Genomic DNA, 17,989 nt, shown 5'->3' on the forward strand with positions numbered 1-17,989 from the left:
TCAATTTAAAAAAAAAAAATGCTGTTTCCAAAAATTAGTTGTATTTATTTTTTAAAGGTAATAGATGTATTTAGTTAAAAATTCAAAAGGCACAAAATAGATTTGCAGAGTGTTGATGACAGCATAAAGTCGTCATTTATTTTTTGTCTTCTTGAAAATTACCCCAAATCAAGAAGAAAAGTGAAAAGCAGAAGTGCAAACTCCATCTGAATAACTTTTAACTGAAATGTGGAGCCAGACCGGGGAGAAAAAGCCTTGAAAGCAGTGAAGAAGTAAAAGAATGTCACCTGTTTGTGCCCCCTCCCACAGTTCTGCCTTCCCCAGAACAATAGTGGTTACCTGTCCATAACAGATACTGTGACCTGTTTTGCATCCTGGACGCTTTTTTCTTTACTGAGGTGTAATTGATATATGACATTACATTAGTTTCAGGTGTACAACATAATGACTTGATAGTTGTCTATCCTGAGAAATGATCTAAACTCTTATATCAAGAATTCTCTGCCCAATCTCAATCAGATCTCCCCACCTAAAAACACTTAAACCCAAACCTTAAAATGATCCATCCCTGACCTATCCCTTCTGAGACACTATTAAGACTGCTGAAGTGGTGGTCTCCCTCTTTTTAAATTAATTAATACTGTAATAAGTATTAAATTTCACTTTGCTTGATCAACAGATTATTCAGATGAGGTTTTTGGGCAGTCTATACTGAAAAGGCAGATGAGAAGACTGCGTGTTGGAGAAGTGAGTTGCTCAAGGTTATAGAGGAGCAGAGCCAGACGCTGATCCAGGCCTTCTCACACCAAGTGCAGTATCGTACGTTAGAACTATGTTAGAACCATGTTAGACCCTGAACAGCACCTCCTCCGATCTTTAAGTTCACAGAGAACTGGGAATCGAAGCCAGCTCTCCAATACCTTAGATGGGGGATTTGTTTTGTATTATTTTCCCCAAATAGTTCTTCTTTAAAAAGTATTTCTAAGACTAATATTTCATAATTTCTTCCTCTGACATCACACTGGATTTAAAGTTTATATGGTTGCACCCAAATCTGGATAAATGGCCACCTGTGTTTTACTTGCCAAATAATTCAGCTCAGGTCTTCTTTCAATGTCTCCCTATACTTCTCTGTCTCCCTGGGGGTTGGGGGGTACTTCGTAGATGAAACTATGAACAATAAGTCTATGAAAATAAAAAAAACTTAGGAAAATCAAGAGTGACAGAACACTAAAACAGGTCTCTGCTGGACTTCTTTTTTTTTAGCATCAAGGCAGACTCATCTGTGAAGATACTATATCTGTACCTCTTTGTCTTAAAAGCTCTTTTCTTCTTTTTTTTTTTTTTTTTTTTTTTTTTATTTTTTTTTTTTTTATTTTTTTAATTTATTGGGGTGACAATTGTTAGTAGAATTACATAGATTTCAGTTGTGCAATTCTGAATCACATCATCCATAAATCACACTGTGTGTTCACCACCCAGAGACAGCTCCCCTTCCATCACCGTACATTTGATCCCCCTCACCCTCATCCCCCACCCCCCAACCCCCTTACGCTCTGGTAACCACCAAATTACGTTCCCCAGATTAATTTTCAAACCCCGTGGCCATCCTGTGGTCACCGACTGCCCTCCAATCCCCTCACCCTCCCCCCCACCCCCCACTCCCCCCGCCCATCTAGCAAAAGCTCTTTTCTTCTTTCAAAGCCTCCTTCCAAAATGCAAATGGTTGTGGGAGAGGCCATTTTCCACTCAGGTTAATTGAGGTGTAATTGATAAATAATATTGGGAATAATATAAATAATTTATAGTAATAAATTTGGCATATAATATAAACAAATAATATTGTGACATGATTACAACAATAAAGTTAGTTAACACATTTATAACCTCACATAGTTACCATTTTTGTGTGTGTGGCAAGAACATTTAAGATCTACTCTTTCAGCAAATTTCAAGTATACAGTACAGTATTATTAACTATAGTCACCATACTGTACATTAGCTCCTCAGAACTTATTCATTTTATAACTGGAAATGTGTACCCTTTGACTAACATTTTCCTATTTCCTCCACCTCCCATCCTCTGGCAACCCCTCAATCTATTCTGTTTCTTTGAGTTTGACTATTTTAGATTCCACATATAAGTGAGATCATACAGTACTTGTCTTTCCACTTCTGAGTTACCCAGGAACACTGCAGAGTTTAATTATTAACAGAGAAAGGTTAGAGCCTAGGAAGAAGAGTCTCTGTAGGGAGTGAGAAGACAATGAGAGAGTGGTAGAAACTTTCCCTTCTCCGTTTTGTGTAGGGTTGTTTGAATCATTTGCCCTGAGGCGACTGTAAATGTTTCCTTTTCCTTCTTTTCAATTTCTCTTTTCTCCTGTTTTTTCCTTTTTCTTTCTAGTTGTTGTTGTTCCTTGGAAAACAGCATAGAAATATGTCCATGGACCCATAGACATGGACTGATCTATTTTTGACTTTCTAACTTATGGGTTACTTTATAATGCAGATATGTTATTATTCTTGTTACTATTGTTATTATTAGTGAAAAAAGGTAAGTACAACCAAATAAACTACCTATTTGACATCTTACACTTGTCCTTAATTCTTTCAGAGACTAGTATAGCAGCAATGAGGAAATCATTTTTACAGAAGAGCTAAACGGCTTTTCTAAAGATCAAATTAGTATTCTTAAAGAAATTTATATTGATTCTTCCAATCCATGAACACGGAATGTCTTTCCATTTCTTTGTGTCTTCTTCAATTTCTTTTAAGAAATTAAAATTTTTTTTCTAAATGTTCACTCTTACTTCCTGAGATTCACTATGTAACATAGCTCAAGTATCCAAGGGAGCTCCCTCTCATTTTGTAGTAAAATGTTATTGGCTCTGGGTGTCCCTCAAACTACACAATTATTGGGAAAGTCTGAGGGTGTCCCTATTCCCTCATAGTCTTAAAACTTTTGCTCAAGTGCCCCTTAAATTTTCTCCTTTCAAAACCACTCATGTACATTTAAAAATCAACAATTAAATTTTCCTCTCATTAGAGCGTCTCATCCATCTAATTCATTCAATTTTATGACCTTGCGTACCTATGAAGTCAGTTTTCATTGCCAAACCAATCAGCTAAATATATCAGAAAAAGTCTGACTTTGTCTTTTAATTTTCAAGTAGCATGTTTACACATGCCCTTGTGACAACTGTGTTATTTCTAAGGCCTAACTCTAAGGTGTATGAATTCTTGGAAGGAGGTTTTCCAAAACTGTGTCACCCTGATAGACAATAAGGTGCTGCCCAATGGGACACTCCTTCTGGAGAAAGCCACATGGGAATAGTCCCTGTTAGGCAACCCAGAGGATTTTACATTCCAGATCAATACACAATATAGTTTCACCTTTCTTTTGGATGGGTGAGTGAGAGTTTTCACCCTTCTATTGTAAACTGGGAGAGAGATGAATGAAGAAAGGGTGGTGGAAAAGAAGAAGCGGAAGATCAAATTTAAGAAGGGATTCACAGGACAGGGAGTCATGCTCCAGAAGTGGCTCCCTGCCAAGTAGCCCTGTCTGCCTGTACTCTGAAAGGTTCTGGGAACTCGAGTTCACATTAGCTGGTAGGCAATTATTCTGGGCAGGTGAGTAAGGTCATTTTGGTTCGCAGTTGGCCAGGTAGTCTCTGAATAGAGGCTCAGAGTATTACAATCCCCTTATGGGCCATTTCTGGTTGAGGCAGAATTGTCTTTCTTGTGAGCCATTCGACACTCCTGCACGGCTGGTCCAGGTTATGATCTGTTTTGTGACAGTGGCAGAGAGTCTTCAAGACCCTAGGGACTGGTCTAGTCCAGTTACAGCTTGATAAAGACCCTGAAGTACCACGTAATGTTCAAGATGGGCCTCATGTGCTATCTAGTGGTAATGCCAGTGAGACAGGTTAGTTAGTATGTTGGCTAGGTAGACAGGGGGGTCCCTGGTGGAATAAACAAAAAAACAGCCATATCCTGAAACTCCAGGTCCTTGAATGTCTCCGTTACCCCAGGACAGACACATGAGAATATGCCTTGAGTGTAACAGATAATCTCAAATCCCTTCTGGCCGGACAAAGAAGCAGATCTGATAGATAGGAATGGGTTGGTTCATTAATCCCTTCAGGATGAGCAAACAGGACAAACCTGATAGATGAATTCCATTAGAAGGCTCCAGCCCCATTCCCCAAGCAGGCAAGGGAAGGTATAAAAGTAAGAGCTTTTGCCGCAGTCACGGGGCACCCCTATTCAGGACCCCCTCCCGCTCAGGAGCAGCAACCTCTTCTCCTGCCTCTAATAAACTATCTTCTTTTACACTTTTTGCCTCTCTTTGGTCCGTGTGTCCATTCTTCGTCTTCACGAGATAAGATCCCGACCCACACCCAGAAACTGTTAGCAGATCCAACATCATTTACATCACTTGGGGATTGACAAAAAAATGTTCCTCCTTCACCAAGTAAACAGAAGTTGGGACACAGGTTGTTATGGATTTGCTTAGAAGCTTTCCTTTCTCTATTTCAACGAAACCTTTTAGGCTCATCACATTGTAATCTGTGATGCTAACATACAAGCCCCAGAGATATTTATGTTCATCTCATAGAAGATACTCCAACATATACTCAACTCTATTCATGAATCATCAGCCAATGTAAAGAATAAACACATAGGATACCGTCTTGATTAGTTAGCATTATTTTGGGGCATACAAATTTCAGGTACTGTTGTGAAGTCAAAATAGTTTCTCAAATCATATATTAGCCTTATATGTTCATTACAGTTATCCAAGTTACAGTGACATACATTCTGGTGAAAATGCTTTACTGACTTTTCTTATTAACAAAGGTAGCATAGAAGAAAATCTAACTCTTATTCCTTAGCACAAGTTTGGAGAAGGATTTCTAGTATAAATTTATTCCTTTGCCTTGTTAGCCATGCTACCTCTAGCTCCCAATATTTGTGTCACTTACACATGTCTATATAATGTATGAACCAATAAATTATATTGCAAATGTTTATGGATTTTTATAATAATCATGTTACTTTATATTATAACAAAGTCTTATAAAATACTCTTATGTAGCCAGCTTAATTTTCCTTTCTGATATTTTATTTCAAGGCAGATTTTACAAAGTAGCATTAAAATTATGTTTTTATAAGCATTCTAAAATGCATATGCTTTTGATTCTTATAGATTTTAAATAAATTTATTCTTAACTGAAAAAGCTTACCTTTTTACCATTTTCCCCTTAGATTGTGATTTGTCTTTTGGATATCACAAAAGGCATAAAAGTTGTAAGAATAAAAGCAAGCTATTTTCATCTTTTTGTAAATGTTTATACTCATAATTTATGTTTAAATGCAAGAAAAGAAAAGAAATGGTCAATTGAACTAATAAAATATGACTTTTTCAGGAAAGAGATTAATGATGTACTTGACATTATTTATAAGTACATAGTTACCTAAACCTACTTTCTAACAGAAAAAAAAAATATATATATATATATATATATATATATATATATACTCAGAAAGTTAGTTTATGTAAAAAAAGCTATTTTTTGCTTAATATAATCCCACTTGTGTTTAAATATGTATCAACATTTAACTGTTTACCTTAAGATTTTGGTGACTGCAGTCTCCTTTTCTAGAAGATTCCTTGCCCTGATGCTGAAAACAGACTTGCGAAGCTGTAAAATTATGAGCATGACTTTAGTTTTGGAATGTAAAGAGATATACTGACAAATCATTAATACATTGAACAAATAACACTATTAAAATATTAAACACGATTTTTTTCCCCACAAAAGGATAATCATAGGATTGATTCTATCATTTAATTTTATTTTTTATTTTTACTTTTATTTAGGCAGAACTACAAACAAACTTGTGGGGCCACATGTCACAGCTATAGATGCATTGGCTTTGCTCACTATGTCTGTCCCCTTACATCTGAATAGGCTATTCATTTGCCAAAGAATTTCATGTTGAAATGAATAGAGGACTCTCTATTGTCATAGTTCAGTAAAATGTCCTCTCCTTCACATTGCATCTGTTTCTGGCGCTTGGCTTGTGACCCCAAGCTTACTTGAATGATCAGGATGAGATGAGACTTCAAGGTTCCTTCCTAGATGGCAATGATGAAATTATTCCAGGAAAAAGGACTAAGAAAAAATATCCTAGAGGCTGACTACAAACCAGAAGATGCATTCCCCAAACTCAGAGTTCTGGCCTGCTTGGTAGTTGCAGAAATCAGATTGGTGACAGGTGTTTAGGAAGCCAAACTGGTCAGGAAAAGGGCAGAGAAAGAACAGGGAAGCACAGCATCCTGAGAAGATGCATCATAACAAATAACCAGAAGGTGTAACTCCAGTAGCCAGACCAAAGGTCATACTTGGACATGACCTGTTCCTTTTGATCAACAGAGTAGATTAGATTTCCTGAGCTTAGTATGAGATTAGTGACTATTACAGGTACAGGGTAACTAGGAATCAGACTTCTTGTTTACTAGAATTAAAAGAGCCTACTTATAAAGGCAAGGTTATGACCCAGTAGATAGTAAAGTACTAGGCGATATGTACAGTAGTAAAAGATGAGAGGGGTTATAGGACCTTGGTGGGAGGGGGATAGGTATGTTTGAAGTAGTGAGCAAAGACTTAATTGAAGAAGTGGAAGTTGTATTGGGGGTTACAATTTCTATAGGCAAAGTGGGGGGTGGGAGGCAGTGGGTAAAGGAATGAAGTTGGAAATGCATGCATAAGGAAAATTAACTCAGTGCAAACTGTAAGTGCTGAGCTAGGTGGATCTTTAAGCAAGGCAAGTGGAGGAAATGCTGTAAGTTATACCGCGTAAACAAAGTTGAGGTAAGAAAAAAAAAAGTGGGAGACAGAGCTCTGTATTCAGTGAAAACAGACCATCCAGTTTCTTTTAAACAAGAGTTAGGTAACTTGAGGTGCAAACTCACAGAGCTCCAATTTGCAAACCAATCTATAAACAAATGCTGTAATGTCAACCAATACGTCCACATGGCCATAACTGGAGAAGACCAGGTAGTCGTAAATTGGTCTTTTCAGCTACAACCAACAACTTAGATAACATCATAACTAGCAATATAATTTTCGTATTTCACAGCAGATCTGTAATAAAGGGAAGGATCATTGAACACACTGGCAATTTCCCTCACATGAGGGGAGGTGGCATGCTCATTTTTTTCAATAATGAAAAACCGAATTGGTTTCATTATTCACCAGAATGCTCAGGAGAATAAATTAATGTGTAGACAAGGATGCATTTTTTTTAGAAATTACATTTGCAGGATAGCACAAAAAAGGCTGTTTACCATGATGTACCCCGAAACTTCCTTAAATCTTCTCCCTAAAGAACTGACTTTTGGCATTGATCGGCAGCGGCACATCTCCTAAGGAACGCTGTTTAGAATCACTTTGGAAATAGAGGACTCAGCTGAACGTCCCATCATGGTGGCCTTTCTGCTCTTTTGAGACCTAAGCACACACACAGTCATAAGAAAGGCCCACGCTACAGTGTCCCTGAGACAGCGAGTTTTAGGAAAGGACTTCAGACCCTACTACTCTAATTTTATCTTCAAAGGACGATGACATACATGCCTTAGTCATCTTTCCCGTAATGTAAGGTGATGGTCTGAACTCAATCACCTATCTACTGCCCTGCAACTGAGCAACTGACATTTGAAATAGTGTTCTTCATGTTTGGAAAAGCCTTTGCAGAAACTGGGGATAATATTATATTGTTTACAAAATTATTTCTGCACTAAGATTGTTAAAGGGTTATCAAATCTCCTTTGTCCTAGACTTGAACACTTTATTTTTTAAATTAAAGTTTATTGGGGTGACAATTGTTAGTAAAGTTACATAAATTTCAGGGGTACAATTCTGTATTACATCATCTGTAAATAACATTGTGTGTTCACCACCCAGAGTCAGTTCTCCTTCCATCACCATATATTTGATCCCTTTTACCCTCATCTACCACCTCCCTCCCCCCTTACCCTCTGGTAACCACTAAACTATTGTCTGTGTCTATGAGTTTTTGTTTCTCATTTGTTTGTCTTGTTCTTTTGTTGTTTTTGGTTCATAAACCACATATCAGTGAAATCACATGGTTCTCTGCTTTTTCTGTCTGACTTATTTCGCTTAGCATTATAATCTCAAGATCCATCCATGTTGTCACAAATGGTCCTATTTCATCTTTTCTTACTGCCGAATAGTATTCCATTGTGTATATATACCACAACTTCTTTATCCATTCATCTATTGAAGGACATTTTGGTTGTTTCCATGTCTTGGCCACTGTAAATAAAGCTGCAATGAACATTGGAGCACACGTGTCTTTATGTATAAATGTTTTCAGATTTTTTGGGGTAGATACCCAGGAGAGGGATAACTGGGTCATATGGTAATTCTATTCGTAATTTTTTGAGGAACCTCCACACTGCCTTCCATAACGGCTGCATCAGTCTGCATTCCCACCAACAGTGTATGAGGGTTCCTTTTTCTCCACAGCCTCTCCAACGCTTGTTACTATTTGTCTTGTTGATGATAGCCATTCTGACTGGGGTGAGGTGATATCTCATTGTGGTTTTTATTTGCATTTCTCTGATGATTAGTGATGTTGAGCATTTTATCATATGTCTAGTTGCCATTTGTATGTCCTCTTTAGACACTCTTAGTCTGTACTTGAGAACTGGTTTTATAACTAACAGCAGAAGTAGCGAAAGAATAAATATTGTAACATAACTTCAGATTCAGCTTTGGGATGTTCTTGAAAGAAGAAAGAAAGGAGATATCTATATCTACACATCTATCTATCTATCTATCTATCTATCTATCTATCTATCTATCTATCTATCTATCTATCTATCTACCTATCATCTGTCATCTATTACCTATCTATCTTTATGTATATGTGATAGTCTAGATATGTATTTAGATATTTATATATTTTAACTGTTCTTTTTTCTAGTAAATAAAGAAGGCCTATAGTAATTAGTTATTCCTTCAGTTTTTTTCCTTATTTTTATAGAGCTTTGCACATTTCTTTTAGCGAAGGACATTTTCTGACTGCTAGTCACAAGTATTCAGAGCTACACTGCTCTGGAGTGCCCTCTTCTGGCTTCAAAAAATACTAACAGGCACCTGAAATAACGATTAAAACACAGATTTATTTCATGATAATTTTAGATCTGAAATTGTAGATTACAGCTATGAAAGGTGTCAGTAATTGTTCATTCTTCATATAAACATATTAGAAATGTAAGACTTAAAAGGAAGGGTATGCATGACATTTACATAGAGTTTGCATTGAAACAGATAAAAGATTAGTTGAAAAAGCCTCTCTTTTTGGTGGTTATATTTTGTAAACCTAATACATCCAGCTCCACAAGATAACCACTCTTTGACTGAATTACTGTCAGAAATAAATAAAATTTAAATGCTCAAACAGTTTTTTTTTGTCTTAAATTTTAATTTAAAAGATCTCTCTAGAATTTTGTACTTTAACATGAAATTCAAGAGCCTAAAAGTTCAAATCAGTTTGTATAGTTATCTGTGGTTGAATAATTTGGAGCACACAGCAATGGATGGATCCAGTGCGGGGTTTTTTTCGGCAATGTTTTTAAGTCTTTTAATCCACAGGTTCTCCATTTTCCCCTTCCAGTAGTTGAAGAACATGGGCCATTTGACCTGTAGTTTGCGGGAGTCTGGTTTTTGCTAAGTGCACATTCATGGTATAGTTCACATGTTCTTTTGTCTCTGTATTCCCTTTAAATTGGCAGCTGGATCCAGAGTTTCATCAGATTAAGATCTGATCCCTTTGGCAAGGTCAAAGGAGGTGTCACAGTCTTTCATGAGAAGGCACATAATGTCTGGTTGTCTCTCTTTGTGTGATGTTAGCAGCATTGATGTTCATTGCTTAGTTCATTGTTCATCCAGTTTGGGAAATTGTCATTTTTTTTTCATTCGTTAGTTGGAATACTTTTATAATGAGGTGTTAGGTTGGTGCAAAAATAGTTGTGGTTTAAAAGGTTTAAAAAAAAAAAAAATTGCAAAAACCGCAATTACTTTTGCACCAACCTAATACTTCTCATGTAGGTCAAATTATCCCAAATGTGCTCATTGGGAGCTTTTTCAAGCTGGTCCATAGGTGCTTTTGACAAGTCTAGTAGTCTTTGGCAAAGCTTCCTTGTTCTCAGGTATAACGAGTTATTCACAGCTGATCTTGCATGCTTCCTATTCCAAATCAACAATTTCCTCCAAAGAGCCCTGGTTTATTTATTGAGAAATGGTGTTTTCAGAATATAATCTAGATTCCAGTGATACTCATTGCTGCTGAGTTCGTCATTGTTTTGAGGACTTTACTGAGTTTATTCTGATATTTTCAATTTAAATTCAGGAGATAGGATTTTTACCTCATCTCTTCTATATGATACCTGTATCTCTTCCCCCTTTTCCCAATCAAGACCCTTGGTTATCAAAGACACAGAGGATGACAGAATTAGACCATAATAACTCATTAGTTTTATTTCACATTGCATAGACAGTAGTCTCAACATAACAATACCTATTCTAAAACAAAAATATAATTAATGCATATTTTAAAAGTGTTTGCATATATTCTTCCTATTCTCCTCTCTCATTTGTAGCCTAATACAATAGTCATATTAGCAGAGCAAATAGCTTTTACATATTTTACTCTTCATTTTAATCCTCATGTAGTCATAGTTTTGTACATAATTATATCTTGAATGCTTACCAGTAGTTCTTATGTCAATGTTTTTGGGTCATTTTTGGGGTTCATTTTGGTTGTCAGGCATGTTTTTAGTAGTTTCCTCATGAAAGACTCATGAAAACATTATTACTTACAATACTTACATTTCTACATCTTCATAACAGGTTTTTAAATTTTTTTGTCACTTTAAACTTGAAAGTCAGTTTTCCTGGATATAAAAAACTTGGTTCACATATTTTCTCCCTGAGTACCCTATACATGTTACCCTAATTCCTTCTGACATAAAACATTACTGCTGAGAAGTCTAGTGGTAATCTAAGGCTCTCTCTTTTATAAATCCCTTGTTCATTTTGAGCGAAATACCACTTTTTTAAAAAATTTAAACTCCTGTATTTTATGTGGAATATGTCTTATTTTTGGTCACTCATGGTTGATATTTTCAGATACATGTGTGCTTTCACTATGTACAATAGTTTCAAATCTTTTTATATTTCAGAAAAGTTTAGTACTTATTCTGTTCTATTGCTTTCATTTTCTTCTTTTGAAACTCCTATAACGTAGATATTGGACCATCTTTGACTTTCTTCAATTTGTCATTTTCTTTCAAATCATTTCTTTTCAATTTCTTAAAATTTCCTCCACTTCACTTTCTATTTCTCTTAAGGTATCATTTGATATATGTAATCAGTTTATGCTCCTTCCAGTTCAGTCTTCATTGCTCTTATTTATAATTATTTCCTGACTTCAAGCACCTTATGTGTGAGTTTTTAAATTCTTATTTATGTTGCTATTCTAATCTGATGTAATTTTTAATGTCTTTTGATTCATTTTGCAACAGTATGCTACAGTTGGAGCTGTCTGTGGTCATGTCTTTATGTCATGCTTTCACTATCTATAGGAAAACTATTCTCTTCCTTTTTCTTGTTTTCTTATAATATTTGTAGGGAACTTGACTTTGACAATTTTCTGTTGCTCATTTTTATGCAAAATTTGTTTTCTTTAATAGTTCAGTATTCCTCTTCTACCTTCAGAGCTGCTTCTTCTGTTATTTTAATACAGTAATCAAATACAGCAGTTTGTTTTTTTTCTGGGATTTTCTGGCTCTGTTTCCATGCCCCTCTAACACCACCAATTTTATCTAGATCTGCTTTTTCCTCTATCACTCTCATCATTGACCTGTTCAATTTTGACCCAACTTCTGGATGTTTTTCTTCACTGTGGAGCTAAGAGGGTGTACTTCTGTTCCCAGCAACATTAGGTGTCTTGTAACTCACCTTGGCTTCTTTCCCACAGGCACTGATACCATGTGTTATTGACTAAATATTTGTGTTCCTCCCCCAAATTTGTATGTTGAAGCCTAACCCCCAATATGATGGTATTAGAAGATGAGGTCTTTGGAAGGCAATTAACTTTAGACAAGGTCATGAGGATAGAGCCACCACGATGGAATTAGTGTCCTTAGAAGAAGAATAACAGATCAAAGCCCTTCTTCTGACATGTGAGGACACAGTGAGAAGGCAGACATCTGTGAACCAGAAAGAGGAAGCAGACACTGAAACTACTGCTACCTTGGTCTCAGACTTCCCAGCCTCCAGAATTGTGAGAAATAAATGTTTATTGTTTAAGCCATCCAGTCTATGGCATTTTGTTATAGCAACCTAAACAGACTAAGACATCATGCAAATCATGCGGCTATTGGTTTGTCTGCACCTGCTTTTATTTTAGGGTTTGAGGATTACCCAGTTTTGTTGTAAATGTTGTCTGTGGACTTTTGCATTTGTTATCTGGTATTCTTTTTATTTTCAAGGAGATTAAAAACTATGTCAATGTCTCTGTCATCCTTCCAGAAGGCTCCTTAATTTTTCTTGTTGAATTTTGATGCAAATGTATCACTTTTATTACTCTATTCAAAGAACAAAATTTTAGCTTTATTGATATTATTTATTGCTCCCCCATTTGATTAATATTTACTTATATCTTTATAATTTTTTTTCCTTCTGCTGTCTTAGTCCTTTCTTGGTTGTTATTTTTCTAAATATTTGATTTGAATACTTGGAAGATTAATGTCAGCCCCATTCCTTTACTAAATATGTATTCAACGCTATAATTTTTCCTCTAAAAACACCTTTAGTTACTTCTCACAAGTTTCATACATATTATGGTCATTGTTTCTCAGTTCAGATACTTTTAATTTCCATTGTGATTTCTCCTATATTCCCTAAGTTATTTAGAAGTGGTTTTAAATTTTTCAAATGTGTGGGTGCCTTTTGTGGTTATTATGTGGCTTCTAATTTTACTACACTTTGGTCAAGTAATGTCTTCTCCAGGATATTAATTTAGTTTATATTAAAAATTCCTTTGTGATACAATAAGTGGTCATGTTTTATAAATCATTCATGTGTTCTTGCATCAGCATGTCTAATCACTAGTCATTGATGGAGAATTGTATAAATGACCATTGCATGAAGCTGGTAAACTATATATTTCAAATACTCTAAATCCTTATTCATTTCCATGGCTCTTTGATGTAGTGTTGAGGTATTACATACATATTTTTAAACTTAATCTTCAAATTAATCTTCATAGGTAGGTATTATTATCTCTTTTCTACAGATGAGAAATCTGAGGTTCACAGAAATTAGGTTGTATAAGGTTATCCACATAATAAATTGCAGAATGATGCAGCTTCTGGGTTGTACAGCTTCAGTGTTCAAATCTTTTCATTACATTATGATATCTATGCGAAATGTTACTAGGCTTAACAGTTTAAAAAAAGCATATTCCAAACTACGAGTATACGATAATAAAACATTGTCTGCCGGACTTGAAAGATTTTGTTTACACGTATAATAAGCTCTTACTTATCCCAAATCATAATGCAAAATCTAAACTAGCTAACTTTTTTCTTTGTTCTATATATATAAAATTGATTTTCAGAATAACAACCCTGAAATATTAAAAAAGATCAGTGAACTTTTCTAACACTTTAAAGAAAGTATGGTTATAAGTATTTATATTTTACATTTACTAATTCCTTAAAATCAGGGATCCATCACAACTTTTAATTAATAAGAATACTAATTCAATTTATTCAATCACCTGGGTATAACTAGAGACCTATCAGGGAATATTAAATTCCTTTGGGATGCTGCCATGCTTATATCTAAAGAAGTGTACTTTCACTCTACTTCAAAATGAAGCCATTAATATTTATTTGAGAAAGAAAACCACAAATATAAGTATTCAACTAACTTTTTGACTTGGAATTGTTAACAATATATTTCTGTTTCTAACTGGGAAAAAAGTTTGAGAGTCCCTATTTTTCTTTTCTCACTTTGATAATATTAACAGATTTATAATAATGGGAAAATGTTTATAACAACATATGATCATAATGCACAAAATCATGGTCTGATGAGCAGGGCTTGATGAATGTCAGTTCTGCTGGAAAGGTGTAATGTAATTATTGTAGTGAGCCACTTTATTGAATAAGTCTCCCACATAAAATACAGTAATTGAAAATAAGCAATTACTTAAAATTACACGGGTTGATGGTGGTACCTCATTTATCTGTATTTGAATTTTTCATGCACCTGTGAACTGAAAATTAATCTCAAAGTGCATATGACAGATCATGTGTATGGCAAGATGTTTTTATAAAATAAACATTTTATGGAATTAACATTATGCTTAGAAAGATTTAAAAAGCTGATCGGTGTAGGTGGCAGCAAGATTAAAACAGATATATATATCTATATATGAATGCCATTATAATATCATATTATGAAGCTTTTAAATATGTCTCAGAATGTGAATTTTGTGAAAAAGGGAGTTTTAGATGATGGGTCAAGATTTCTGATTTTAACTTATTTCAACATTATTCTGAATCCTAAAAAACACCAGGAATAAAAGTCAAATTATATACAAATATGTATGTGTACACATACACACCATCCCCCACCCCCCAAATCTTCCCTCTTCGTTTGGTCTCCATGACACTCCACTCACATTGATCCCTGATCTGTGGGTGACACATCTTTTGATCTTTCTGTGAATTCCACTAGATCATGAGCGTTACATGATAAGGATGGTGTATTTCTTGTCTACTACGTTTTCCTCTGTTGTCTACAACTGTGTATAGTTCGTTCTTTAAATATATTTAAAGAATGGATAAATTTCTTAATATTAAACTAAATTTCTGTACTATATTTTTTTTCTTATGAAGTGAATCCTTGAAATAACAAATGTGAATCACATAAAAATTATTGTCACCCCATAAGCTTTAAAAAAAATTACAATGGAGGACGGTTTATTTTAAAATGTATCAATTCACTTGATATATAGGAAAATATTGTCCAGCTGGAAACTAAATGATTGGAAACTTAATTGTCTTGACATTTTTGTACTTGAATTTTGTAACAGTGCTTTAATCACTAAAGTAGTAGCCTGTCTCATCGTAGATTTGGTGAAATCTTCAACACCTTACATCAGCTAGACTAGTATAATGAAACTGATGATGCTAAGAATGAGGGAAAAGCAGTATCTTCAATTATTGAAGAAAATTAGATATGTTTAATATTACTGGTAATAAACTATAGTACATACTAGATAAATTTAAATTATAGAAGTAAAAGATAAAATGACTATGGTTATAATTCATATAAACAGAAAAGCAAATATTGAAAATATGCAGAGATTTAAAATAATGAGGGAATTTATGACTGTGGGAGAAAATGCCAGATGCTTTTAACCATGCAGATGTTTGTGAATTTAACATCCATGCATTCTAATACACGGGGGCAGTCCTTGGTCTCCAATTATGATTCAGTTGTATTTGAACTTCAGGTCCAAATAACAAGACCACCATCAGGAGCAACCACAACACCCTGAAACTGGAATATCATTTAATAGAAAATAAAACTTGTAAGTGAAACTATACTCAAAAGAGAAGAATGTTTAAAAAGTAGAGCCAAATGTAAATTTCAAAGATAGGTTTAGCTGTAACCTCAGCTCTCTCATAGCTGTTTTGGAGACAGTACTGAAAACTCTTTATTAAAAACCTTCCATATTACCTATAAAAGATGCTTAATCCTAGACTGATTTACTTTTGACCTTCAATTAATGTATACCTAAGGAATGCAAACAAATTACATATAGCCCCAAACTAAAAATGATGACACAGTTAAAGGTTCTACAAAAAAAAAAAAAAAATATATATATATATATATATATATATATGTATGTATATATATATATATATATATATATATATGTATATATATATATATCACTGATAGGGTATTCCTATTCTCATATTAGTTGAAAGCAGGAAAATCTGTTTTTATGTATCTTTCTGTTTCCTTTCCATTATTGTGAATACATGGGTATTCAAAGATCTACTACAAGCATTTTTATGCTAAAAAGAGAAGTGCATAGGGTTTTCATATTTGGTCTGATGAACACTTCTTCCCTCCCCTGGACCACAATACCTTATATCTTCACAGTAGTACAGCCCCTCAGGCTGTAGTATCGTGCAATTTCCCACTCTTCTCCTAGAGAAACATCTTGAGTGGCATTGCTAAGATGTTAAGCTATTACTTTAGAAAAATCTTTCATAGAGCAAACAAAAGCCCTAAAGATGCAAATAGGTTGTTCTCTCCTTTTTCTTTTTTCTTTTTTTTTAAATGAGTAAATGTTCATCCTGGAAATTAGAGATTATGCTGAATGACTTGCTATGTCTGGACTTACCATAACAAATCACCAAATACTCTATAATCACATAGAAAATTATGAAATGCTGTACGGCAATCAACAAAGCTTTGTGAAGAGTAAATCTTTCCAGAACCATTTAATTTACTTCTTGAATGTCTGACACACTAGGTAGGTGATGGGGGTAGTAACTGAAATATTACAAATCAGACTCCAAAAAAAAAAAAAAAAAAATCAGACTCATGGACAATAAGGAAAACAATCAGTACTTAATATATTGTGCTCAATTGGACTGTTACATGTGAAGGTTAACTTGTTTAAGTAAAAGTCATTTGTCTTGATTGATGAATATGTCTATTTGCTGAGTATGACTTTGTGGTTTGGTTTACTATCAGTAACCTTTCTTATCAGGCACATAACATATGCTATGCCAGGTGCAATACTAGGCATTTAACATACATCAGATTATTTAATTATCATAACAAACCTTAAAAATAAGAATTATCTCTATTTTATAGATGAGGATTGGAACCTATGTCACTTAACCACTATTCTACTCTGCTTCTCACAATCAGTTTACATCAAGCATATTATGCTTCCCATGCTTTTCCACATGGCTCCCTCTCTGCCTGGAGAGCTTTTTTCCTATATCGCTCAATCTTCCTTCTCCTGTAGAAAGGACTTAGGTCCTGTCTCATGTTCCTGTAATATTTTTTCCTTTCATCCACTTACATGTGTTTCTCCCCATTAGACTATAAGCTTCGAGAGGGTGTAGTTCTTATCTTGCTCACTGTTGAATTCCCAAAAGCCAGAGGAGTGCAGATGAATAACAGGTGTTTCACAAATGTTTGTTGAATGACTGAGTGAATGTTGGAGACTTATGGAAATGCAAAGGGTAAACAAAACATAGTAATTAATTTTACCATTTTCCTCCTTGTCTTGTACCTGTGTTACCTATTAACTGTGAAGGCTGATTACAGAACTTGCTATTAACATATGCATAGTAGAAAGGAGGCAGGTAAGAGAGCATTGCAGGGCATTTGGTTCTGTCAAGATGTCCACACTTAGAAAAGGTCCCTGGGTTCAAGGACAAATAAAGTTAATTTATACTTTTGATTTACAGGATTAATACACAAAAAATGCTATCATATTTTATTGGTCCAAAAATTGTGTTGTGACTCTTGCCAACAATAACTCTTCGTGCCTTGGTAGTATAGCTGGTAATGGCACATGGAGTTAGGTAGATGTAGATGGACCAGGCGTTAGAATGTTGACAAAGAGCGATATTTATACTAACTATACAGACTAAACGTCTCTGTCAAGGTTTTGGACAGGGCCAAATTTCAAGGGCTTTTTGGCATGGACCAAATGTCTCAATATATGTTTTGGACAGAACCAAATGTCTGCTGATCACAAGAGAGAAAGCAGACATTGCCCTCTTGTTGGAGAAACACTCACTGTTCTTTATCATATGGGTGCCAGTACTGTACTAGGAAGTACA

At 34.8% G+C, this 17,989-nt stretch overlaps 1 protein-coding gene across 4 annotated transcripts in view; it reads right to left on the minus strand.

Moving 5' to 3' along the window:
* NALCN (sodium leak channel, non-selective) overlaps positions 1-17,989 on the minus strand; it is a 315,292-nt gene that overhangs the window by 56,496 nt on the left and 240,807 nt on the right. For all 4 annotated transcript variants that reach the window (XM_033104832.1, XM_033104830.1, XM_033104828.1 and 1 more), the window contains one exon: positions 5,632-5,705. In XM_033104832.1, coding sequence (XP_032960723.1) covers positions 5,632-5,705 — 74 coding nt within the window. The remainder of the gene's footprint in view (positions 1-5,631; positions 5,706-17,989) is intronic.

Source organism: Rhinolophus ferrumequinum, chromosome 4 (genome assembly GCF_004115265.2).
Source record: "Rhinolophus ferrumequinum isolate MPI-CBG mRhiFer1 chromosome 4, mRhiFer1_v1.p, whole genome shotgun sequence".
Taxonomy (NCBI): Eukaryota; Metazoa; Chordata; class Mammalia; order Chiroptera; family Rhinolophidae; genus Rhinolophus; species Rhinolophus ferrumequinum.